Here is a 26,007-nt window from a genome sequence, read left to right as displayed (position 1 = left end):
GGCCTCTTCTGTCTACACCCCATGAGGTCATCCCCACTTTCTAGTCCTTGGCTATTCAAGTGAGAACGATAAGCTGAAAAACCACATGTAATAAACAAGAAGGAGCAGCCAACAAAATCTCTTAAAATCTTGGAAATGTTCAATAAACATTTGTAGAGCGAGAAAATAAATAACATTACAGAGGAGCCAACAGCTTCCTTTCTCCTTGTCACTGGGGTTCAGGGTGCATGTCTTCCGGCAGGTTACATTTCTTGATGGTGGGCCAGCCCCAGCCCTCTAACGGCTCCTGGCAGCTGTGTACTCCTCCCGCACCCAGAGTGTCCCCACACCTTCACTGGTCAGCTCCTGCCTCCTAGAGAAAGCCCTTGGGTCTCCATCCTGGCTCCCTTCCTGGACCAGCTGCTCAGAGCCTTGTTTCCTCTCCTCTGCACACAGGAGCCCCTTTACCACCCAGCCAGAGCCCTCCCAACTGGCCATGCCATGGAGGGCCAACATGCTGGAAACTTGAACTCATCCCCAGCTGGGTCTGGTTGGCTTGGCGGCCAATGGGAAAACCCAGGGCCTCCAAGGGCCCTGGGTGGAGGTGGCTTGATATCAGCACCAAGTGATGTCAGCCTGTCCACTCGACAGAAAAAGACACACTGGCCGCCTGCCCCAGGGTGTTTCCAGAAGAGAAATTTAATCTAATTTACATACTTCTAAGTACATTGATAACCAAAATGTGGCCACTGAAAAAAGTTAAAAGATCGATCAGCTCCCGGTTTCTAGCTGGCCCAGGATTGCAAAATAAAAAGATCCACGTTCCTTATTCTCTACACAAAACGCGTTTTTAAAAAAGTGAAAGGTCTAGGGAGCTATACATAGAAAGGAACAGTGAAAAGAAGGAGGGGAATGGGAGTGGGGGAGGAGAGTTCCACCCCACCCCCTCCAGGACCCAGAGCCCGAGGTTCTAGGGGGCCTGGACATGGCAGGAGGCAGCTGTCAGCTCTGGGCTCTTCCCAGCTGGGAAGGCCACTCTGGGTGGGGAGGGAAGTATTTCCGTGGCATTGTGGACTCAGTGGGGGCTCCCAGGCCCCAGTGACCCACAGAGGGAGTGTGTCTTCCCCTGAGCAAGCACCTTGGCATGATGTAGTCATTTGACTCGGGAACTGGGGGGCTGGGGCAGATCCCGGGCCTCATGAGGTGCATGCGTACATACGTGCGTATGAGAGGATTTTCACGGGGCAAAAGGACAGGGGGTCTTTGGGGTCTTTGTGAATGGCCACAGAGGGCAAACAGAGCCCCGTTTGCTGCTAGACATTGGGAGAGCACGGGCCTTTCTCCTGTGACCAGATCACCTGCCACCAGGGACCTGGCCACTACCCTGGCTGGATCGGATGGGTGTGGCCTGAAGGAAGACACCCTGGGTTTGGCCCCAGAGTCCTTGAACTAGGAGAGGGACACCCCGGCTGTAGTGTGCCCGGCCCCCAAGGGTGCCGGTTTGAGGTTTTGGCTTGCTCCTTTGGGAACAGAAAAGAAAGAAGGAGAGGGAGGAGGAGACAGAGGTGGCACGAGAGAGATCTGGAATGCTTTTGTGTTAGGGGGCCTCTGCCGCCGCTGTCTGTGCTGGCGGGGCCTGGGGCTCCTCAGGTTGGGGGTCCACTTTGGAGAAATTCATCTCCAGGATGTGCCGCTGTAAGTGCCGCACCCACTCCTCCTGGATGGAGAGAGGTCCCTGGAATTCCACCTCACAGAACCTGCATGGGAGACAGATAAAGGGAGGAGTGGCCAGTGTCCTGGCTACATCTTGAGTGTCCAGCAAACCTGCTGCTGCTTGGTGTGGACAGAGCAAGCCCAGGATTTGAGGGGAGCCCAGAAGCCAGATGTTACCATGTGGACAGCTACCTCTACCCACCACAGGGTATTGGCGGGTCCCCTGAAGTGCCCATCTCTATGCTTAGGGCAGCCTGCTGGCTCAGGTGCTGGGTATAGGCCATCTGGCTTCCCAAGCACTTCTACCATCTGACTGTATGCATGCGCTCTGATTGGAGACAGCAGAGAAACAGATCCTGCCTTGGCAGATTCCAGGACAGAAGGATGAAGCTGGGGAAAGGAGGGTCAGGCACTAGCAAGCACCCACCCTACTCATGCACCCAACTTACCAGCTCCCAGCCCTCACAGCCCTAAGGGAGGTTTCAGGGCACACAGGCCCCAAACCCAGGCTCATGTGTGGCTGCAGAGATGTGGGTGTAAATCCTACTTCTGACTTGGCCTGTGTGGCCTGAGGTGTCCCTTTCACATCCCAAACTCCCAGTTTCCTGGCCTCTGATGTCCACCTACACTTTGGTATAAATGAACTAAGACCTACTTTTTCTTAATTAGGCAGACACTTGTTGAGAGCTGTATTCTTGGCACAGTTTGACTGTTTTATAAACACTCAACTCTTTTAATCCTCATAACAGATCAATCAGGTAGGTCTGCTATCAACCCCTTTGTATAGGTGGGAATATTGAGATGTGGAACAGACAGTCCTTTGCCAAAGTCACTAAGCTGCTAAGTGTCAAGATCTCCCTGGCTAAAAAAGCTAAGGGTCCCAGCCTAATGCTCTGAGGGGCCTTTGTCTGTAAGGGACTCTGCCTGGGCCTAGCCCACCCCAGGGCATCGCTGAGGCTCCCTCTCCCAACCCTGAGCAGCCTGTCCTGTTCGGAGGCTCTGGGTGGCCAAGTCCTAGGCAGGTAGCCTCCCTCCCCCCTCCCACTCCCAAGGGACTCATACCTGCACTTGAGGGTATAGATATTGCCGACGAATTTAACCAGTGACGTCTGGGGGGGACGGGGCACCAGGGAAGGGACTGGCCGGACCCGGGGTGGGGGTTGCCGCACCTCCTCCAGCTTCCGCTGCAGGTCGTTGGCCTCCTCGCCCCCCCTGGCCGCAGAGGTATCTGCAGGGCGTGCTTGTCGGCGCTCAAATTCTGAGGTGGGAGGAGGGAGAGGGATAGGAGATAAGCTGGAGGGGAAGGCCCCTGGGGAGGTTCCTGACTTCAGCAAGTAATGGGCAATTATTGTGGGGATTTGTAAGACGGGACAGCTGGTGCCTGGATGCTGCCTGGCCCTAGTGACAGATGGATGGTGGATGGATAAGTGAAAGGCTGAGCAACTGAGGAAGTGACTCCAGCGCAGATGCACAGCAGAAAACCCGATGGGGAGGGGGCAGTGAGTGGACCCTGCTGGTGTCCATTGCCCTCATGACCCTCTGTCCCCAACACTCACTGTTGATGTTCTGCCGCTGGTGCTCCTCAGCTTTCACAGTGCCTGGTGGGCTGGCTGCCAAAGGCCGCTCACCACTGTCGGCTGCCCGGCCAGCCTCCGGCCCTGGCTCACCCCCAGCACTGCGGCCCACCATGGACAGGCCCCCAGGTGCCAGCCCCAGGGGCGGCCGCTTGTCACCCTCTCGGCCATGGCCGGCGCTGCGGAACTTCTTGGTGAAGGGGCGGCCACCCTGGATGTAGCTGCGGTAGGCGCCCACCTTCTGGGGCCGGTGCTTGATCCACTCGCTCAGTGTCTCGATGGGTGAGCCATTCACACACCACTCAGTCACGCCGAACTGTCGCAGGTGTGCCCGAGCATGGCTGGCCAGGGCCTTGCGGTTTTCGAAGTAAAGGCCACACAGCTCACAGCAGGCCTCGGTGGCTGCAGGCAGAGGGGGCGCTGCTGAGCCCCAGTCCCAAGGGAGCAAGGGTACCCAGAAGTCGCTGCCCAGGTCGGGAGCCAGTCCCGCCTCCCACTGGGGCCTTGACCCCTGCTGGGGGTGGGCATGCATGAGGCAGTGCCCGGCCCTGCAGGCCCCGGCAGATGCCCTCCCGAGACCCTGCCACCCACTGCTTACAGGAGTGGGAGGTCTTCTCATGGAGGGTCTTTGCCTTGAAGGGCAGTTCAGTCTGGATGTAGGTCTTGGCCTTGACCTCTGCAGAGAGGAGGCGGTCCTCCTGCAGGGGTCGCTTGGCTGCCACTGAACCCAGGTAGCTAGTGGCTGAGGGCTTGGCACCAGTGATGGGTGCCAGGCTGAGCTCGCGGGGTACCTGAGCCAGCCCAGCTCCTGGTTTGCCCGGCCGGCCAGCCATGGGCACCAGTGGCAAGAGAGGCTGCACGGGCCCAGGTGCCCCTGTAGGGGAACCATCCTCAGCCAAGGCAGGGGCCAGGTCTCCAGCTGGGGGCTCCTTCTTGATGAGGCATGGCTTGGACTTCTTCTTAAGGATCTCCCGAAGTGTGTCGATGGGTGAGCCATTGACAGACCACTCAGTCACACCCATCTGTCGCAGGTGGGAGCGCGCATGGCTGGACAGGCCCTTGCGGTTCTCAAAGAACTCACCGCAGAATTCGCAGCGGATGTCACGCACCGGCTCTGCCCGAGATGCTGCAAGGAGTTGGGGAAGAGGGGAAAATATTTGGGAGGTGGCTACTGGCAGGAGGCCTCCAAGCTGGAGGCTAGTGTTAACTGCCCTGCTCCCTCATCTGCCTCCAGGGGCCCTTGAATACATCTAGTTCTTCTGTTTGCTCTGCTATCTTAAAGTCTAGTGGGCTTCCAAATGATTCCCTGTGACATGGTGACATATTAAAGAGCAAGCACTCCCTTGATCCTGGGCTTTCCTCCTCCGAAAAATGTAGATAAACTTCCACCTCCCAGTGTCACTGGGATGGCCTAAAGTGGCAGCAGTTCAGAGCACATGGCACTGAGTGACATGAAATCACATGAGCACTAAAGCCTAGGGCTGGGCCATCCTCATCTGCGGGGCGTGCAGGAAGAGCTCAGCCAACCTGACAGTGCAAGAGGTAAGTAAGTGACAGGGACGTTACAACTACTGACTGCACACACTGAGCTATTTTTCACCTGGCACCATGCTAAGCATTTTATATTTCAGAAAACCATACAGAGTGGAGACCATGCTGATTTCCATCTTCCAAAAGAGAAAACGTGCCCAAGATCATTTATTGTTAGACTGTGGGACAGCTGAAACCCTAACTTCAACCTGACTCCAAATGTCAAGCACTTAGTGACCACAAATGTCAAAAAGACAGTTTAGACACTGGCTTCTAGTGGATCTCTACTCCTGCCCATGGCAGATATCGCTAATCGATCCCTGCAATCTTTCTCTTTAGGAATATGGTTAGTATAGCCACTAACCAGCTGATGGAAGATGACACAAGAAATAGAGTCTTTTTGCCATCACTGAATGTATGAGAGAGAATTAAGCAGCAGCTCAGTTAAGGGTCAGTGTAGCAGGGCTGTACAGCCAGCCCCTAGTCCTCTGGACCTGTGTATCCTCCCTTCCATTTCAACCCTGGGCCCTCTGGGTATCCCAAGGAAGAGGGGGAGGTCACCCCCAACTTGACCTGTTCTCCATGCCTTGCCCCAGGGTCACACTTACACAGGTTCAAGGGGGCCATATCTTCCCGTGGCGCCGCCACCCAGGGACCCTCAGACGGGTGTAGCTCCCCATGAAGGGCCCCCGGCAGCATCTCACGCTTGATCTCCACACGCATTTGTTCAGGCTTCAGTTTCTTGGTCAGGGAGGATGTGGCCAGGCCTGAGAACATCTTTCGGGCCGTGGGAGGAGGAGAGGCAGTTGGTGAGTGGCCCAGGGGGCTGCCTGGTGGCGGTGGCAACTTCTTGGCCAGTGGCGAGAGGTGAAGGTCTGCAGGGCTGCGGGCTTCCAGTGAGCTACCAGGACCTCCACTGCCCACCACCTTGGCCAGAGCTTTTGGGCTATGTCCCGGTGGATTAGGGGGTCCGCCAGGCCGGGACTGGGTCCGTCTTTTGAGTATCTCCCGTAGTGTATCGATGGGCGAGCCGTTGACATACCACTCAGTCACGCCCATCTGCCGAAGGTGTGATCGCGCATGGCTGGACAGACCCTTTCGGTTCTCGAAGAACTCACCGCAGAATTCGCAGCGAATGTCACGAGCTGGTTCTGGGCCTGAGGCTGCAGCAGGAGGAGAGAGGGGCAGTTAACACCATGGGTACCATCAGCATTGTCACCTGCAAGTCTCCTGGTTAGCAGGGTGTGGGCAGCAGCACACCCGCAGACTGGGGTGGTAGTGAAGGGTAGGTGCAGACCAGGGAACTGAGGACAGGGGTGGGGGCCAGACACCCAGCAGGAGCAAGGGGAAGCTCCAGAGGGCCATGGGCCCTTAGTCCTGGTGGAGAAGGACGGAACCAAGATTCCACAGCTCTGAGGGTCCCAACAGTGACTGGGACAGGAGAACAGAAAGTGGCAGTCTAAATGCCACATGCCATCCGGACCAGGGAAAACCATGGACATCCTTCACACCAACAGGCAGAACCCCACCCCTGGCCTTCATTCTCAGGGAAGGTCACAGTCATGGAGGTCAAAGGCCAAGAGGGAGGGCCTAACAGCCAACTGCTAACAAGATCTCTGGGCAGAACCGTCCCACTGCCAAGGGCCCCTGTCCACTCCCTGCCCCAGCAGGGAGGGAGTAGGGAGGGGGCTGAGACCCCCCCCCCGGGAGGGGCTCAAGGGCCTGCAGGGAGGAGGGGGCAGCTGAAGCGAGAACCTACAGAGGTTGAGAGGAGACGGCTCCACATCAGAGGCCCAGAAAATGCCGGCGGCTGCGGCGGCCGAGAGGTCCTGCTTCCCCCAGGGGCTGGCCATACCCGCAGCCTTCAGCTTGGCCTTCTTGGCCGGCGGTGGGGGGGGGAGCAAGGAGAGGGCTGTGGAGGCAGGAGGCCGCCCCAGCTGGGCCAGCACGCCGCGCCCGGGTGGGAGGCGATTCTGGACGCCGACCCTCCTGATGAGCCCGTGGAGCACGTCTATGGGGGATCCCTTGGCGTCCGGGTCGCTGACGCCCAGGTGGCGCAGGTGGGCACGGGCGTGGCTGGACAGGCCCTTGCGGGTCTCAAACCAGGCACCGCACAGCTGGCAGTCCAGCTCTCTGCCCCCGTCACTATCTAAAGCTGCGGAGACAAAACACAGGGGGGGGGTTCACGGCCGCCACCTAGGCCGGCCCTGGGGGACTGAGGCAGGAGGACCTGGTGTGATGCTAGGCTGCTCAGGCCATCCAGGGTCTGAGACTTGTGCCGTGGATTGATTTTAAGAGGTTCTGGGAAGTGGGAAGTCCTGCTCCCTGTCCCAATCTTTGGCATCACAGTAGGTGTGGAGAGCTTAAGGATGTGGGGTAGAGAGTCAGTAGCCCAGTTCCAGCGATCTAATCTGATGCTCCCAGGCCTCCCTGGGACCCCAACTATGGGTGCTATGCAGGGTAAGTGGCGGGTACAAAGCAGGGCTCTGTCTGGCTGCCCAGCATCATGCAGCCAAGGGAACACCTGCTCAGGGCCCTGCACCTGGAAGCACAGCAGACCGTGGAAATAGCTTCATTGGAACCTGAGGTGCCAACTGGGATGCTCATCCCTAAATTCTAGGGGCCACCAATGTGAAGAAAGACCTAACTTTCTAAGACTAGGTCTGTAACTGCCCAAGTTAAACCTGCTCGCTGGAGTCTGAGGTGGTTTCTTCCCACACCCTAGCTAGCCGGGCCCACAGGCAGAGCAGTGCCAGCACAATCAGAGGTGCTTCTGTGCAGAACTGATGGCCAAGAGCATGTGAAGACAGGGACAACCACAGGACTTCCTGTCAGGTAGACCCTTGTCTACCTGCAGGACCTAAGATGTCCCAAGGGAACCCTGGTTCCCTTCATTACCCCAACCCTTAGGCCCAGATAAGGCCAAAAGCTGCCCCTAAGTGACAAGGATGACCTTGGCTGGCTTAGCAGCCACAACCAAGCCTCCAGGGAAGGAACAGAAAAGTGGGAGACAGGTGATAAAATGCAGCGCAACCAGCACAACAGGAAACATAGCACTGTGACCAACATCCTGACCCAGGTGACCCAGGACATAGGAGCTGCAGTCTCCATTGCCCCTACCCTGGCCCCATATCCCGACCTGAGGCCCCCACCCCCCCAGGTGCTGGCACCTCCCTTGGCTCCCAGGACCCCACACTCACTGAGGTTTAGGGGCCCCTCGTCCTCAGACTGAGGCCACTGTGCCTTTGGGGAAGCCGGCCGGGGGCTCAGGGACAGCTGGGGGCTCTTGTCCTCAGGATTCTTGGGGGTAGGGGAGCCTGCCAGGGCCAGTGGTGCCTTCTTGAGGAGTGGGGAGCTGGGCGGGTGAGGCAGGCCCTTGGCTGAGAAGCCAGGAGGCGACTTGATGGCCTTGTTGACAGCAGGGGCATCCAGGGGCTTGGCCAGGGTGAGCAGGCTCTGTCGGGGGGCCCCAGCGACCACCTCCTTCGGCGAGCTGGACTTCTTAGTCAGGCCTGGGGGCAGCCCGAGGGGCGTGTCGGGCAGGCCCTTCTGCTTCACGAGCTCGTAGAGGAGGTCAATGGGGGCACCGCTGCTCTCGGACTCGGCCACACCTAGCTGCCGCAGGTGGGAGCGCGCGTGGCTGGACAGGCCCTTGCGTGTCTCAAAGCAGGCACCGCAGACCTCGCAGGTGGTCAGGCTCTGGGCTGGAGGGCAAGACAGAGGCCAGGAGAGCCAGTTGTGAGCCCCACAGGCCCTGTTCTCCCACTTCTCTTTCCCCGGGGCCCCGCTCACCCAGGCTCCTTGCAAAGGTTTTGCTATAGTCAAGCCCTCGTGATCCTTAAAATGACCATAATGAGGTGGGAATTGGCCTGTCCAGTTTGCAAATAAGGAAATTGAGTCTCAGAGAGTGGAAAAGTTGTGCCCAAGGGAACACAGCAGAAGACAGATCCCTACTGTGATCCAGCTGATGAAATGCCTTTCAGAGCTCCAACATACCAGTGTCCTGGCAACAGGTCTTCACACAATCACTGACCTGCCAGCCACACCCTTCACAGAGCTAAGTCCTGGCCACCATATGCCACTCAATTCACGCCTCAAACACTGGGCTGGAGGCCCCAGCCATGGTCCCTGTGGTGCCCTTCATCCTCTTCTGCAGAGCCCTTATCCCTGCCTATCTTCTGCTTTGCCTCCTTGCTCCCCAACATCATGACCCTAAGGACAAGGACCAGGTCTATTTTACATCTCTCACATCCCTGGGGCCCAGCACAGTGCCTGTCACTATTCAATGACCTGAGAATCCACACACAGACAAGGCAATGTCATGAGGAAGATTACACAGCTACCAAGGGTCAAAGTCAGCCAAGGAACTGGGTCTGTGTGAGCCCTTGTTACCCATGCCCACTGCTTCTCCGGAGACCCCTCACTCACCCATTAAGGGTGAAGCTCAAGGCCATGAATACCCAGGGCAGTAGCAGCTCAAAAAAAGAAGACAGCTGGCCCTGGCTGGTGTAGCTCAGTGGATTGAGCGTGGGCTATGAACCAAAGGGTTGCCAGTTTGATTCCCAGTCAGGGTACACGCCTGGGTTTCAGTCCAAGCCCCCCCGTGGGGGATACTCGAGAGGCAACCACACATTGATGTTTCTCTCCCTCTCTTTCCCCTTCCCTTCCCCTCTTTCTAAAAGTAAAAATAAATGAAATCTTTTAAAAAAAGGAAGAAAAAGAAGACTGCTGGTATCTCCTTGCTGTCTCAGAGTGGTGAAGAGAAGAAAGCTGTGGCCATCCTGGGGCCCCACGTTAAACCCCAGGCCCAAGAGTTCCCTGTGAGTATGACCAGCCTGACCAGCAACCCCGCCCTGCCACCTGGGCCACTCACCCTTGAGGTCTGGCAGCTCTTGCTTGCTGCCATGAGGAACCTCTGCAGCCACTTTGCTGCTCAGCCGATTGGCTACCTGTTCCAGGGGCCCGGGAACAGGCAGGCTCTTCTTGGAGAGCGGGGGGGAGCCCAAGTCCATGGCCACCATGGTGTTTTCCTCAGAACCCAGGCCTGTGAGGTTGGGAAGATAGGCTCAGCCTAAATAAGGCATGGGCTATCTACCCCCATAAGGACTGAGAGCAGGGACATGATGGTGGGGAAGCCCTCCTCCTTATCCTTGGTGCCTGTTCTCACTCTTGGAGGCAGCTGCACCCCATGAAAGCTGAGGCTCCATCCATAACCCCCAGAGCCAGTATAATGCAAGGATGTCAAGGATGCCCACTGACAGCAGAGACTGGGAGCAGCTTCCACCCATCTCTGAACACAGACAGGTCAGTGACGCCATGCATATCTGAGCCAAGACTCCTATCATGGAAGATCTGAGAACATCCTTCTCTGGGCAGAACTTTTGGAGGGGGGCACCTGTTAGTCTTAGGGGCAGGTGGGGGATGGTCAAAATGGGGATTGGGTAAGAAAAGACCAGGGTCAGAGGCAGAGAGGCAATGCAGAGATGGGGAGCCAAGGACAGGAGGGAGGCTCCAAGGAATTGTGGGGAATCTCCAACCAGGCAAGACACCTGGGGCTGGAGCTGCAAAGACAACAGGGGGTCTTTGGGCTGGCCTACTTATCTCAAGCTGAGCCCCAAGTAGGGTTAAATGAGAACTAGGAGATGACTGGAGACAGGATGGGAACCACAGAACTTAGGTATAAAGTTTGCGAAGCATCATCCATCAGGTCAGTTAAGCCTTCCTGAATTAGATGTGCATGAGGAAAGGGAGTCAAAGGTGCATTTTTCATGGTCTAATTTTTAGAGAAAAGAGCCTGAGAGGCCTGTTAAGCCCCAGGTTTAGTGCTTAGGGCATGGACAGGGCTCTGAGAAGGAAGGACAGTGTGTCAGATAGGGCCTTGGAGGCACTGAGTTTTATAGTGGGGAGTTGGTGGGTCCCTTGCTCAGCTGAGTCCTATGGAAGCAAGTAGAAGGCGGGCAGAGGGGACCGGTGGGGCCGGGACACCCAGAACTTTGTCAAAGTCTCCGGGTGAAGTGAAGTGGGTGCGTCTGTCAAATGGAACAGGGGCTGTGTCAGGGGTAAAGTGACTTGGAGTTGGTTTCCACGCGGTACGGATCAGAACTCTAGCGAGGGACGATCCCAGAACTCTGTCAAACCGGGCTAGGGTCCCAAGGGGTGGCGGTTTAGTGTTTCTGAAGCCAGGGGCCCTGAGAGCTGCGACAGGAGGCCGGGAACCCGCGCGACTGGAGGGCCTTGGGGGAGGGGCGGTCCCGGAGACCGGTCGGTGGGCGTTGGGGGCAACGGGGAGGACGGGACGTCGACTTCGCCCCCCCCAACCCTCCCCGGCGCGGGCTCTTACCCGGCGCGGGCGCAGGCCCGGGCCCCAGCTCCGACTCGGCCTTGGGCCCGTCCCGCGGCGGTGGCGGCGGGGGTGGGGTCGGCGGCAGCAGCGGCGCGGGGAGGGCCGCGGGGCCCGGGCTCGGGGGGCCGGGCGGCAGAGCCCCCGCGGGCGCGCGCTCCCGGACGCCCCCCGCGCGCGGCCCCGCCGCTGCCTTGCTCTCCGCTTTTGTCACTCGGCACTGGGCGGTGGAGGCGGCCATCTTGGCTCCGGCGCACGCGGGGCGGCCGCCCCAGGCGGGAGTAGCAGAGCGCCGAGCGCCGCCACTGAACCCGCTCCGCTTCGCACCGCCCCTCGGTGCGCCCCCAGGTTGGCCAGTCGAATGCCGAGCGCAGCGAGCGAAACACTGGTCCGGGCCTCGCTAGCCGCGAGGCTCGCGGATGCACGCAAGCCGGGCTCCAGGGGCAGCCAACGGCCTCCCCAGTACGTACAGTCCCAAGGCTAAGATAGGAATCCTCCGGTCACACTCATCCGTCTTAACAGCCTCCGGGGTCCCAGAACCGGACAAACGGAGCTAGGACCTGCTCTGGGACCCTTCTCCCTTCCCTTCCCTGAAGTCTCTTATCTGAGTTGGGGATTCTGGAAAATCCCTGATTCCCAACCACGAGGATCCCCCCAACATTCTGACCGCACTGTCCTTAAAAAACTCCCCATATGGCTGAAACCACATTTTAAGCAAAACCCTTGTCTCTCTAAATCCAAACCAATTGCCCCCAGCTGTTTCTTGACAGCTGGGTGGGGCCAGAATCTGACTGCTGCCCCGCCTCCAATTTAGCATTCGCCCCTTAAGGCCCACTTAGGGAGGGGTGGGAGAAGCTTTTAAGGACAGCTTCGCCGGACCATTGCCTAAACCTAGGCCTAATCTTCAGCATCCTCCCTCAAGGCAAGGCTCCCAGGATCTTAACAATTCCCTAAACGTCCCCCGCGCCCCCCCCCCCGCCAAGACTGATCATGACTACCCTTCACAGGGACAAGGCCAGGACAGTGTTGGGCTGCATTCTCGAAACCTTATGGTTGACAGGCTCCCTCATCACTAACTAGGAAGCTGGCACACTGGTCTTCTGGTGGAAACTGCTTAGCCAGAGCTCAACCTGGCTGCTGGGTGTGTAAGGGGTGTGAGCCTGACATTCAGTTGCAGGCCTAGAGCCTACAAACTGCCAGCTGTGCCTTGAAGCCACCCCTGAGACACCGCAAACCTAGCCAGGTGTGTAAGCTAAATGCCCATGGGTCAGTCTCCGGAAAAGGCAAGAAGCCTGAGGTCATTTCCCCACTCTACCACTCCCCCAAAATGTGACCTGGACCTGCCACTATCCTCTCTCTGTGCCTGTCACCTCTTGGTCCAAGGAGGAAAGGGGGCTTTGGTAGCCCTCCCCTCCCTTTTGCAGACCCTCTAATACCTTACACTGTTAAGGGGTCTTGCAGATGGGACCAGAGTACAGATTGAGGTAAGCTGTACTGGAAGCTCCAGACAGGAGAAATAAGGAAGACTCAGCCCCTGGACAGCCCCCTCAACCCACCCCATTCAAGTGCCTTCTCCATTCCCCAAAATGGGGAATGCCCACCTATTCCTCACTGCCAAGTTCTCTGCCTCAGGGTTCAGTAAAGGCTTCCATAATGCCAGGCTTTCCAAGGCTGGATCCCTTCATGGTGACAAGCCCCAGGTCTCCTCACCAGAATATTACTTCTGCATTTCACAAGTCCTCTCACTAGAGAGACCACCAAACATGATGTTCAGAAGTCTAGCTCTACTGGTTTGTGGCCATGGCAAAGCATATAACTCAGTTTCCTTACCCATAAAACAGGAACACAATCCTTAGCCCCATGAAATTGCTTTGTGGCATACATGAGGTTAAACCTTAGTATACAGCAAGCACTTAATTATCACTGCTGCGGGATAAATTAGGCACCATTGAAAATCTAGAGTGTAGATTCTAAAACCACACTAGGTTAGTCCAATAGGATCAGACTAACCCTGCACATTTCAAGTGCTCAATAGCCCCATGTGGTCAGTGGTGACTGTGTAGGACAACACATTGCCATCATCTCAGAAAGTTCTACCAAATGGCACTTCCCTAGATAGAAGATGTCATGAAGAGCAAGGATCAGGAGTTTGACCTGCCTGGAGTATCAAATTCCAGCTCTGCCACGTTTGGCTGTGTGACCTTGGGCAAGTTAATTAAGCTCTCTGTGCCTCAGTTTTCCCATCTGTAAAATGGGGCTCATTATACCACCCTTATAGGGTTGTTAGAAGGATGTACATGAATTCATGTTTGTAAAGTGCTTAGAAGAGTAAGTGGCTCCTAGTAAGAGCCCAGTAAGTGTGTTAAAATAACTGTCAGGCAAGGCAAGGTGGAACTGGATCTAGGAGGAGCCCTGGGCCAGCCTGAGTGAAACAGAAGTGACCGGTAAGTGGCAGGGTGGTTGTGAGAACAGTTCTCAATGTACTTTGTAGAGTAACTTGAAACATTTTCAGGAAAGAGGAGTGGCTGCCCCCACCCATCTCTTCATCCCTCTGGGCTCCTGGGAAGGGTCAGGGCTCCAGACCTGCCCGCCCTCTCTCCCCTTACCATCTCCGTAGGCTGGCCCCAGGTCTTCAGCCCAGGTGGGCGGGAAGGGCACTGTGAGAGGTAATCGAGGCCTGCGGGAGGTCAGATAGCCACCAGGCATCCCCCCAGGCTCACGGCCAAGGGAGCTAGGAGGCCTCTCCGTGGCTGAGGTGGCCAGAAGCTCTTGTAGGATGTTGATGGGTGAGACGGTAAGCTCCCAGTTAGTGATGCCAAAGTCACGCAGGTGCGCCCGGGCATGGCTGGAAAGGCCAGCCCTCGTGTCGAAGCCGGCCCCGCAGAAGTCACAGCGCATCAGGCTGAAGGTGCCAGGGTCGAAGTTAGCCACTGTGGAGAGAGAGTGGACATGGACTGCCTGAGACAGAAAGAGGTGGGTGACTCTCTAACCCTAGCCCTTCACTCTCCTGGGACTGCTCGCCCTCCGAGGATCACACACTCGGTGCTGCTCCTCACTTGGATGCCTCCCTTCCCCTTTGCCCATCATGCTCCTGCTTGATGTGTCAGCTCCTAAGTCTCCCCACAACTCCAAGAAACCTTTTCTCCTGACCTCCTAGGTTCCCCCAAATGAACAGTTCGAAGCATCAGGGACCCCACCTTCAAACATTTCTCCAGTAGTAGATTTGCAATCATTTGGGTAAGTGATCGATTAAGACCTTCTCTTATCTTAATCGATGTCTAGAGCTCATGTTCCCAGAGCTTCTTCCCTCATCACAGCCCTGGTCACTCACTATCACATAACTGCCTGGTTTTGTGGCTATCTATCCATGTCCCTCACCCCCAACGCATGTGCACACACACACTCTCAAACACCATACCAGCATCTCCTAAAGTGGTCTCCATGTCTGCCAGCATCAGAACTACCCAGGGCATTTGTGCTAGACAAAGACCCCTGGAATCAGAACTTTGGTGCCTGGAACTCTGCATACCTCACAGGCAGCCCCAGAGGTTCTGAAGCCAGCCAGGGTCCCACCACGGCTGTGACTGGGCTGTGAAATCCAGGAGAGCAGGGACTGCTGTTTCACTCACTGCTGTGGCCCCAAAGCCCAGAACAGAGGGGACCTCACTCAGTAAATATTTGTCAAGTGCAGAAACCAATGAAATCCCCTGCCTGGGGCTGACTACTCTGCCTATACTCCTTCCTCCAGCTGCTGGAAGGGCCAGGGCATGGGGGTATCCTCATACCTCCACCAAGGTGCCTGCCTTTGCTGTGGCTCACAGGTCTTCCCAGAGGGGAAGCCACATCTTCACCCAGCTTGACACTATGGGAGGATTTAGAGTGAGGGTCGGTTCGGACTCAGCTGCCCAGCTGTGTCTCTTGGGGGGTCTTGGAGGGAGGTGAGTGCTAGAGCGAAGCCCCCCTACCTTTTTTCTTCTTCTTCTGGAAGGAGAACCTGCGCTCGATGGCTTTCACCTCCTCAGCGGAGATGAAATGCCTCACATTGTAGCTGACGCCCACACGGTTTAGGTGGCCCCGCACATGGTTGGCCAGGCCGATGCCATTGTGGAAGCGATCGGGGCAGTAGGGGCACTTCCGTTCCTCATGCTTCAATGCCACTGCTGGGTCCCCATCCAGGATCACATCCAGCCCCAGTGGGCCACCCAGTGGGGCATCCAGGAGCAAAAAGTCCAGGGGGTGGTTGCCCCCTAGCCCCAGCTCCTCGGGCTGCAGCCTTGGGGGGGCCCTGGCTGCTGCAGCCAGGACCTGGGACCTCAGCTTAGCCACCAGCACAACTGGTACCATCCCAAGGAGCTGTTGCTGCTGTGCCGGTGAGGCCTTGGCTGCCTGCAGGGCTTCTCGGAAAGTCCGCTTCAGCTCCAGTGCTGGCTCTGGGATGAAGCCAGGAATGGCTAGGGGTGGAAAGACCCCATTTTCAGGGAAAAAGTTCATTTCCGAGGCCAGTTGTACATCCTCCCCCTCCTCTTCACTCCAGGGGTGCCTCTGGTCCCCCAGTTGGGCTGGGAGTCCCTGCAGATAGACAGTGTTTTTGCTATTACTGGGCTGTAAGGAGTAGGGGGTAGATGCTAGTGGTGAGGGAAAGGCTGGCCTTCCCAGGGGCCTCTGGACCATGTTGTGCGGCAGTGGCTTTGACAACAGGAAATCCCTTGCACTCAGCTGCTGGCAGCCTGGGCCAAAGGCCAGGCTAGGGTCGTATCCAGTAGGGTTCTCCCGCCATGTGGGGGCCAAAACAGGTTCAGCGTTGCCAAAGTAGTCCTCAGCAGCTTCAGGGAAGCGGGCGTATGAACCTTGGCTGGTGCCAGGCTGGCTGGCTGGGTCCTCCTCGAAAGCATCGCCATCCTCCTCCCAGTGGGGACGGGCATGTATAAGCCTCACATGCTCCCTGAGAAGGCTCTCACTGGGTGCTGGGAAGCCACAGAAAACACACGTATTAAGGCTTGAGGAGGCTCCATAGGGCTGATAGCTGAGGGCAGTGGCATCAGGGCCTGGACTGCTACCCCCAAAGGGCTCCTTGGCAGTCTGGCCGGGAGACTCGCGCATGTGCAGCTTAGCATGCTGCACAAAAGCTTTGGAGGAACTGGTGCCAAAAACGCACTTGGGGCACTGTAGCCGTGCCTCCCGGCCCTCATCACTTGGAATTTGCTTTAGCTTCTGAATCTCTTCAAGGATCTTCTCCCTGGAGGCCTGGTGCTGTTGCCGGTGCTGCTCCAGGGCACGGGGGTCAGCAAAGTCCCAGCCACATTCACTGCAGGTCAGTGGGGCCAAGTTAGCTGGGGGCTCCTGGCCTGGGGCTCGGCGGTGCTGGTTCATGTGCTCTAGAAGGTGCTCCTTCTGCTTGAAGTAGATGCTGCATTCCACACACGGGAACACGGCTGGGTCCTCATCCTCATCCTCATCTGGGCTGGCCACCCCCTCAGCTACCTCCTGCATCAGCTCACACATGTAGGGACTGGTCCGGACTAGGGGCAGCAGTGGCTGCAGTCGCTCAACAGATGCCTCGGAGTTTACCATCCAGGTCTGAGTGGCCACTTCTGTGGCTGACCTAGGCAGGCACCACTCTGCACTTGGCTGGGCCAGACCCTCCAGATCCGTCAGGTGCTCTCTGGCGCCCACCACCGCCACATCCAAGGTCTTTGTGGTGTCTTCCACGGGCACCAGCACTGTCCTGAAGGAGGGGAGAGGTGGTGGTGGATGTGGCAGGTCCAGGGGCAGCCCTGCTTCCTGGGGTGGGGACTGCTCATCTGCATCTTGGAGCCAGCTGAAACTTGAGTGGCCCTGGTGGGGCTTTTCCAAGAGTTTTGGTTCACCCTGGTGGTACAAGAACCTTCTAGAGCCCTCGAGCTCAGCACGGGGCTTCACAGTTCTTACAATGACTGAATCCTCGAACCTCTGCTCAGATGGGATGCCCTCCCCGGCTTCCTGGACCAGGGGGTGCTCCCAGGGCCCTGGGCCATCAGGGAGGCCAGGGAAGTGGCCCAGGAGATGGGGTGGTGGGGAGCCCGGCCGGAAGTCCAGGCTGCCTCCATCCCAGCAGCTGCAAGGAAGTGCCAATGGGGATAGGTTAGCCATGGGCCTCAGTTTCCGTCAGTTAGCCATGAGCAGGGGAAAGTGGTCCTCCCAGGCAATCTGAGATAGGCCCCAGAGACCCAGCCCAAGTCCGACCTCAGAATGGTTGGGAATATGGGTGTGAGGATGGGGAAGTGGGAGAAGTACATGTGGACCCATCCAGCTAAAAGCCAGATTCAGCTCTGAGGATTACCTGTGCATATAGCCTAGCCCTGCTGCACTGTAGGGGAGTATGTGGAGACCACACTGGGGTTATAGGCATGTCCCCAAGTCTGCTGGCACAGTCAACTCTCATCTGTCCCCAGGGAAGCCCCAAGGCTTTAACCTATGCTCCAGGCTGCTTTTGTACTAGTCCTCCCAAACTGGGGTGATTTAGTTCATTCAGTTTCACTTTTCCAGCAAATTTGCTGAAACTCTGTGGCATACACAGCTCTAAGGACATAGCTCCCCCTGCCAGTCCCCCCCACTCCTGCCACATGTCCCCTCTTAGAAGAGCAGCCAAGAAAGGTGCAAACTTCCCACTAAGCCTTTGGCCCCAGTGACCCTGACCTCCTTTGGGGGAAGAGGAAGGTGAGCGAAGGCCACTTCACTAAGCTTCAGTCCTAAAAATGGGACAAGTCCCAAGAACCAGGAGCTTCCATGCCCTATGCAACATCTAAGAAGCGCTTTCATATCCATAATTGAAGAAAACTTAACATGTGAGGGGTGGTTATTTAAATGATCCCAACCACAGCCCTTCAACAGGGACCTTGACCACATGAAGTGCAGGGTGGAAATGGCACAACTCAGTGCTGAGGCAATGCTTCACTTGGCCCAAAGCCTGGCTTCTGGTCAGCCCATGACTAACATGGGCCCTTATTATGACTGCTCCAGATCCATCTCCCTTCATTTCCAAGATCCCAGCCCCACAAGGGGCTGTCAACCACACCAAGAGGCCAGCCAGAAATCATGGAGCCACTTTTCTAAGCCCCATCAGTGACATGAGATACTAACAAAACCACTCCCCCGGGGCTGTGGAAAAAATTCAGTAGGGTAAACCTATGCCAAGAGCCCAGCACACAGTAAGTGCTCAATAACAGAGAGCTATTATTAATCCTGGTGTGACTGTTATGTATTGGCACCCGCCAAGCCTTTTACTGAAGGGTCACTGCCGTCAGTTTTGCTATTGATTCCTATTTCCATTCAACATCCTTGGATCCTCAAGACAAGTTCATAAGGTGCATCTTAGGGACTTTATAGATGAGGAAACTGAGTCTCAGAGAGGCCTGGCAACATTCTAAGGATCACCTGGCAGAGACAGGACTCCAAGGATCCAACCTCCAGGTTCCTACCCCTCTGGCTCTGCTCCTGGCAGGGATAATGAGAGTTGACTGTCTGTGTGCATCCCAGTCCTCCCCATACCCCCTGCACATGCCCGGGGGCTTGCCTGCTGGGAGCCACCTCCTCCTTCCTGGCCTCCTGATCAACCCTCTGGTCCCCTTCTCACTCCATGGGCTTTCCTCAGGCCTGGGCACATCTTGCTTGCCCCCCTGCCCTCCCTGAGGTCAGGGCCAGCATGGCACTCACCAGCTGCTGATCCGATGGGTGGCGGAGGTGGCACGGGGGAGGGCTTCGCTGAGGCCAGGATGGGGCTGCCCGTCTGCAACAGAGAGGGGAGACCCTGAGGGGCTGGTGTCCCCTGGCTGGGACCCTTTGTACCCCAGCTCTGGGAGCCCGACTAGGCGCCTTGTGAGGGCCCGGCTCCCCAACCCTCTCCACTGAGAGGCCTTTGGCCTCTACATTCCTGAGCTTTGAAAGGGGTTTCCTTGGAGGAGCCCCCTTAGCTCTCCTTGGGGAGACCAGGGGCTTACTGCCTTCAATCAATCCTCCTCTTTGTCCCTGATGGACAGCCAGGGTGATTTTTTAAAGTCACACACTGGTAGAAACTCACCTGGTTCCTCACACCTACAATAAAAGCAAGACCCAAGCACCACCTATGAGACCCCTTGAGGGCCTGCGAGGTCAGACCTCTGCAGGTCTCTCTAGCCTCACCTCCCTCTCTTCACCCCTCAGTCACTCCACCCCCAACTGCTGCTAAAGCCTCAAGCCCACCTAACTCTTTCTGGCCTTAGGGTCTTTGCATTGGTTATCCTCTCTGCCCCAAAGAGCCCTTCCCTAGCCACCTGCTGAAGTGAGCTCCTATGATTTTCTCTCTCATTACCTATTTCATTTCTTCCTTAGCACTGTCTGAACTGCTTAGCTCCTTCTCTGAATGAGTACATGCACGTGTCCCCTGGTTGTGTGTAAACACCCCCTGAAGGCAGGGGGAACTCTTCAGCCTCATTCACTGTGGCACCCAGCATCTGGTACACAACAGGTGCTCAAACAATACTGGTCAGATGAGTGAGGAACCCTCTGGCCTGATCCAGGGAGGGTCCATCCCTGCCTTCCAGACACCTTCCAGGCCTACATCCTAGAATCAAATCTCCTCCTGGGACCCCTCACACAGATAGAGCCAACTCTCCATTATCCACCTGTGGAGCCGAGACCTGGAGCAACCACAGGGCTCCTGGCCTGTGCCTCCTCTGCCTGCCACTCCTGCCTGACAAGGCGAGTATGCCAATCGGGGCTCCCGCCAACAGCCTGGGCCAAGGTTAACACACTGGGGAACTTGTACCCTGTCCAGAGCCTGACAGATGCAATTGCTGGATTAGTATCAATTGGAAGAAGGGCCAGAAACAGGACTGGAGCTGGGGCTCTTTTTTTTTTTTTCCCAATCCCCCACCGTCAAATTTGCCCAGGACAGTGAGAGCTGACTGTCAGGAGCCAAAGAATAAAAAGTATGAGCAGGAACAGATAGAAAGGTCAGAGAGTCCTGATCACTGCCTGAGGGGCTTTCTACACGGCAGAGCTGTGACTGTTGTGTGGCTTCAGGAAGGTAAGTATGCTGAGGGAAGTGTAGAAATTCATTGTCCAGAGCAGTTTATCACTTTTGGTTCACATTTGGGGCTCATTATTCTTTGGTGGAGCTGCCCTATGCATGGTAGGATATTGAACAGCATCCCTCATTTCTACGCACTAGATGCCAGTAATCCCTGCCTCCCCCTTGCAGTTATGACAGCCAAAAATGTTTCCAGGTATGGCTACAGTGTCCCCTGGGGGCAGAAGTGCCCCTCGTTTGAGAACCCCTGGAGTAGACAGATAGGGGGCAGAGCCGTGCTGGGGGTATGTATGTGTGGATGCAAGGGCCAGTGTTGATGTAGGAGGATGAGGCGGCTGGGGTGTTGTAGAGGGTGGAAAGCCAGGCCTGAACCAGCCAAGGGAGCAAGACCACAGCAGCAGAGGTCTTGTGTCTCAGGTTAGGGCAACCAGTTCACCAGCAACGGGCCCCAGCACAGCTCCAAGTCTCAGGGTCCAGTGTCCTGCTTCTGAGATTCTGGGACCTCAAGCTGCTAAGATTCTGGGCATCCCAGATCTGATGATTCTGTGACTGCCATTTTCTAAGAATGCAATGAGCCAGGGGGCCTCCCTGGCCTCTTTGAGCAGCTCCAGTGAGGCTCCTATTTTTAGTGGCAGTGACTTTGAAGGAAGCAGGCCAAGCAGAGTCCCATATCTAAGACACCTGGGGGCCAGGAGCTCACCCAGCTGGCAGAGATTCAGAAATCCCTATCGGTCAGATGAGGTGCCCAGGACACAGGCCTCAGCAATGGCCATGCCAAGGGGCCCTCATGAACTCCTGCTTTTGGGATCCCCAAAAGGTTTGCAAATGAGGGAATACAAGAAGCGTGTCTGTGAGCAGCTTGAACCCCGAGCCAGGCAGCGTGGCTAAGTGGCAAAAAAACTAGACTTTGGAGTCAGACAGATCCTAGTTCAAGACCCACCGGTGACAGGAAGGGCATGCCTTTCCCATTCCAAGGTTCAGTTTCCTCCTCTGTATAGTGGGAATAGCCACGACTCAGTCTCACATGGCAGGCAACTGGTGCCACGGAGATGACAATAAATGTTCCATCCACAGAGGTAGTGGAAGTGGGAAAAGAAAGGGGTAGGAGCACCCATGGGGTCAGAGGGGCCCCCAGATGTCGCAGGTTGGAAGCTGGAGGCTGACCCGAGTCTCAGGCCCCTGCTCACTCCATGCTCTGGTTTCCTCTCTGGCCTGGGGCTCCACAAGGGCAGATGTGTTCTTCACCCCCCGACCCCTTGGTCTCAAAGCCAGTACACACCAAACTCTTCATCAATCCATGTGGACTGTCTTAGCCCCCCAAACCGTGGCTGTTCCTGGGAGGCCAACCAGACAGAACAGACACTGGTGGGTGGCTGCCAGGAAGATGTGGGAGCCAACAACCCACAGAAGGACAGAAGAGGCAGTGGACACATCCATGTCCAGGTGGAAGAGATGTAGCCATTTCAGGGGTACCCTTGGGGGATACCGAGGGCTGGGTGGGACTGACAGAGGGCCCAGGCTTCAGGGTGGAACAGCAGCCCAAGAAACTATTCCTATTTATAGACATCACAAGACTCCTAGGGCAGGTGCCCATGCCAGGGAAGGGGGGGTGGAGCAGGCCGAGAGGGCGGCAAGGGAAAGGGGAAATGCCATGTCTGAAGCCCAGGCCCTTTTCCAACCTCCAGGCTGAAACTCCCCTTCAAGCCATCCCCACCCTATGCCACATTTACTCAGGGACACCAGTTGGGCCTGGCCCCCACCAGCAGCCACATTCCCCTCCTCCCCAGGCACATGCATTGGATCCTGATTGATTTACTGGGGTCTACGGAGGAGACACCTACCTACCTGCCTGCCTACCTGGGGTTTTTGCCAGTTAGAGAAGCACCCACCTCCTCAGAACCAGGCCCTGGAACCTAGAGCCTGCTCCCTGGGGCTTCCAGAGTCAAGGTCCTAGGCCTGCTCTGTAGGGAAGTTGTAGGGGCAGTGCAACCTGGGACAGGGTCTCTCTCAGCCTTGGTTACTAAGGGTTTGGAAGAGGGGATTGCTAGGCTCCTGAGCTCTGATACCCACAGGTCTCTCTCTGCCATCCTCTTGCATGATACCTTCAGGTGCCACCAGCTGTCTCCATGCCATAGCATGTATGGAGCCTGCTGCTTAACTCACTGTTCCTCATCCTTGAATCCTAGATGCCTTCCAAGTTGGGCCCAAATGGGCTTCCCCCATTGCAGTCCCAGTGACTGTATCACAACAGCTGGTGGTTGGTCTGTCACCCTAATCCTAGGTGGCAGGGACCATGAGGGAGGGGATGGTGTGAGTGCTTGGTCATGGGCTGTGCCCCAGTACCCAGCTGAGGAAGTGCTCTGTAAATATCTGAGCATCATGAGCATTGGTAGGGTGAACATGGGCAGGTGAAGGATGCCTTGATAGAGTATGGTGATTAAGGATGAGGAGGGCTGTCAAGCCAGGTTACTAACTAGCTTTAAGACCTTGGACAACTTAAATCCTCAGGGTCTATTTCCACATCTTTAATATGGGATAATAATAACCAAGACTACCCCACAGGGTTCTTTTGAGAATGACATGAGATGATCGTGTAAGGGCTTGGCATGTAGGATCCCCTCACCCCACAATGGGGTGCTTGCAGATTCCTAGAAACCAAGGCCTTAAGGCCAAGATGAAGGGAGATGTGTCAGCCTGCACTGCCCCCACCACTCTCCAGCCATACCAGACCTCTCACCACAGGGCCTTTGCACCAGCCATCTCCTCCACCCAGCTTTCCCTTCCCACCATTCATTCCACACTCCATTCAAATTCCACCCCTTCGGAAAGGTTTTCCCAGGTCTCCCAGGCACAGGCCTGGTACTTTATTGAATACCTTCACAGCATGTCACTACCAGCCCTAATTTATTTGGTTGCTTGCTGTCTGTCTCCCTTACTAGAATGTTAAGCCCCTGAGGGCAGGGACTTGTGCGTCTTTTGTTTATGGCTATATTTCCAGCCTACAACAAAAACTGGCATTTAGTAGGTGCTGAGAATTTAATGAATAACAAATATTCAGGAGGGGACAGTGTGAAATCTCTTTCTGCTGGGTAAACTGAGGCACAAAGGGGTGGCTGGCATCCCTGACAACTCAATTTCTCCCCAGCCACCAGAGGGCACAAGCTGTTTTGGCACATGGCTCATGGGGAGGACTCACCAAGACAGTGCAGCAAGACAGTGTGAGGATAGACTGCTGGGGTACAAGTGGATGACCCTGGGGAACAAGTGGACTTGGGGCAGGGAGCTTGAGGTTCTAAGCTGGGCACCTGAACCCAATTTGTGTGCTCAGAGGAGGGAGCAAGGCAGATCTGATTTCAAGTCTCAGCTCCTTGCTACCCACTGTGGGGCCTTGGTCAGGTAGCTCATTTGCTTGCAGGGCCTCTGTTTTAATTACTAGAAAATGAAAAACTAAGCAGAGTGCAAAGAGAAGGTTCTGGACCCAAGGAGAATCTGAATCTCAACTCAGTGCCTGATGGGCTGAGTGAATTGGCCCTGTCTGAGCCTTGGGAATGGGGCTGGATGCTCCCCCAGGGCCACAGGGCCCACTCTCTTACCAGAAATGCCACCTCTGCCATCCAGAATGTCTCGAGGGCCTTCCTTGGTGACAGGCAGGTAATGGGTGGATTGGAAGATGCCACCATCCCCCTCAGCAGCCTCAGCTCCACCTTCAATGTCCTCCCTTGGTGCTGGACCCGGCAGTCTCTCAGGGCCCCGAGGACGATCTGGGACAGCCAGGCCACCTGCCAGGGGTCCATCCATGGATGCTTTCTGCTTGGCTCCACTGAGCTGCCAGGCTGGCTCAGCGAGGCATTGTAGGCCTGGAGGCAGAGAGACAGGTGCTTAGGAGAGGTAGAAAAGGGACTCTGCCTCAGTTTCTCCTTCCTTGAGCTGTAGTCCTCATTCTTGCAGGCCAGTACCTCAGTTTACCTCCTGGCCAGGTGTGCTGGGGTCCTATACAGATATACGGAGAACACTCTTTACATAGATCCTGTGCTTGCCTCAGTTTGCCCATTTTTACACATGCACGCTCAGCCACCTGTTTTCTTCCAGCATTAATCTTATCACTTCTTGGAGAGTGCCCTCACTTCCAGGCACACGTATATCCTATGCCCCTGCCATGGCATGCATGCTGGCCACTTTAACACTCTGATCTTAGACCCTGTCTAAAGTCCCTCCCATCATTACTCCTGCACTTTCCCACACTCTAGCCTTCCACCCACAGTCTTAGGGTTCTCCAGCATTAACACCTTCACCCTCACAACAGCCTCAAGTGACCCCAGATTAACCCCTTCGCTTTCCCCCAATATTACCCCTCATGCACACCCTGCCTGGATTCCTCCATTCGACCCTCCCAATATCTCTCTAGTCTGTAGGCAATAGGGACGGATGGGGCTCCTGGTCCAGAAATGAGGACCCTGAGGAGGCTGTGAGGGTGGGGGCTGTCCTCTACACCTATAAATACCTTCAAGGTAACGGCGGAAAGTGAAGGGCAGGAATGAGGCGCCCTCCCTGGGGAGATGGTGGGGAGGCCGAGCCCAGGCAACCGGGGCGGGGCCGGGGTTCCAGGCCTGGCTGCGGGCGCTGCCCTGGGGGCCTGGGGGCTCCCAAGGGGCCCGTCCGAGGACTGGCAGTCGTGGCGGGGGTCCCTGCCCAGGCCTGAAGGAAGCACCTGCGGGTACCCACCGGGTGGGCAATACCGGCGAGGAACCGGTGGGATCGCAACTTCGGAGCACTTTGGCAGCGTGAGGAAGGGGGATCCTGCCTGGACGCCCCCCGGGAGTCTCAGGGGTGGGAGTGGCGCCGCGCCAGAGCACCCCTCGGGGGACCAAGGTCCAGGAGCTGCGCCCTCCGCCCGTGCATCTCGGGGCGGGAGACCCCGCGGGACGCGCGGAGGTGGGGGGGACACCTGCCCCAGGACCCCCGCTCCTCCCCCCACCTGTGCGGCCCCGCCCCCGACCAGGCCCCGCCCCTGAAGGCCCCGCCCCCGCCCCCCGCCCCGGGGGGTCCCGCCTGGCCCGGCCCGGCTGGGCCTCCCCCTCCCCGCGTCGGCTCCGCCCCGCCCGCGGGCTCCCCAGGCCAGACCGGGCCTCACCAGGGAGGCGGCGCCGCTGGCCAGGCACCGGAGCTCGGAGCTCCCCTCCTTGATGCGGCAGTCGCTGTTGCTACCGCCGCTGCCGCTACCGGTACCGGTACCCCGGCCTTAGCAGCCACCGCTGCCTCCAACGCTCGGGGGACATTGTCCCTTTAAATCGCTCCCCCCGCCGCCCCGCCCCCCCGGCGCGCCGCCGTGACCTAAGCGCGACAGCCCCGCCGCGCCGCCATGATGGGGAGGTCCGGATAGCAACCCCCGCCCCCCCCGCCCCCCTCAGTGGCGCCCCGGAACGGGAGCGGTCAGCGCGGGCGCGCCATGTTGGGAGTGGCCAGGCGGGTCACCCTTAAAGGCCCCGCAGACTGGGAGTCCAGGGAGAGGCTCTATTATCATGACAACACTCTTGTCCTCCTGCCCCCCACCCACATGGCCCATCACTCCACTGGTTCTTCCAATGCTATGTTCGCTAATAGCACTAGAAGAGTGGGAAGGGGGCAGAGAACTTCCCCAATGGGTCACTTAGATCATTGAGGACTCCACCCAGTCATTCCTTAGCCTTCAGGCCCCAATCAGCTACCTTCCAACCACAAGCTCACTCCCTCCTTCCTCATTATCCACACTGGACTTCAGAACCTCCATGGCCCTAGACCCTACCCTAGGTTCCCACTGCTAAGCCCCTCTTCTCCAGCCAACCCCC

General features: G+C 57.0%; 1 protein-coding gene across 14 annotated transcripts; it reads right to left on the bottom strand.

Moving 5' to 3' along the window:
* Window positions 1–102: 102 nt before the first annotated feature.
* Window positions 103–25,451, bottom strand: WIZ (WIZ zinc finger). Of its 14 annotated transcripts, none has more exons than XM_037141892.2 (13): window positions 25,314–25,451; window positions 23,776–24,039; window positions 18,829–18,901; window positions 15,102–17,230; window positions 13,743–14,066; window positions 9,670–9,840; window positions 7,997–8,500; window positions 6,556–6,951; window positions 5,405–5,959; window positions 3,865–4,392; window positions 3,249–3,668; window positions 2,755–2,950; window positions 103–1,736 (listed from the first exon to the last, which is right to left on the bottom strand). In XM_037141892.2, exons 2-13 carry the CDS (start codon window positions 23,978–23,980, stop codon window positions 1,577–1,579), a joined length of 5,661 nt encoding a protein of 1,886 aa, XP_036997787.2. In that variant the 5' UTR covers window positions 23,981–24,039; window positions 25,314–25,451; the 3' UTR covers window positions 103–1,576. The 14 variants fall into 14 exon arrangements, with proteins under 14 accessions (XP_036997787.2, XP_053524102.1, XP_036997788.2 ...); XM_053668127.1 differs by having other exon boundaries at window positions 15,102–16,861; XM_037141893.2 differs by lacking the exon at window positions 25,314–25,451 and adding an exon at window positions 24,905–25,132.
* Window positions 25,452–26,007: the final 556 nt, after the last annotated feature.

Source organism: Artibeus jamaicensis, unplaced genomic scaffold (genome assembly GCF_021234435.1).
Source record: "Artibeus jamaicensis isolate MK-2021 breed Jamaican fruit bat unplaced genomic scaffold, CSHL_Jam_final contig_477, whole genome shotgun sequence".
NCBI classification, from domain to species: Eukaryota; Metazoa; Chordata; class Mammalia; order Chiroptera; family Phyllostomidae; genus Artibeus; species Artibeus jamaicensis.
Note: the sequence above shows the minus strand (reverse complement) of the source record. Positions and strands in the feature narration are given on the sequence as shown.

Bases quoted from the DNA above. Each gene is read 5' to 3' on its own strand.
- WIZ (XM_037141892.2), bottom strand. From the start codon at position 23,980: ATGGATGGACCCCTGGCAGGTGGCCTGGCTGTCCCAGATCGTCCTCGG. The intron at 8,501-9,669 runs GTGAGTGGCCCA...CTTGCCCTCCAG, and splicing joins AGAGCTGCCAGACCTCAAGG to CCCAGAGCCTGACCACCTGC. The intron at 2,951-3,248 runs GTGAGTGTTGGG...CTCCCACCTCAG, and splicing joins CCAGCGGCAGAACATCAACA to AATTTGAGCGCCGACAAGCA.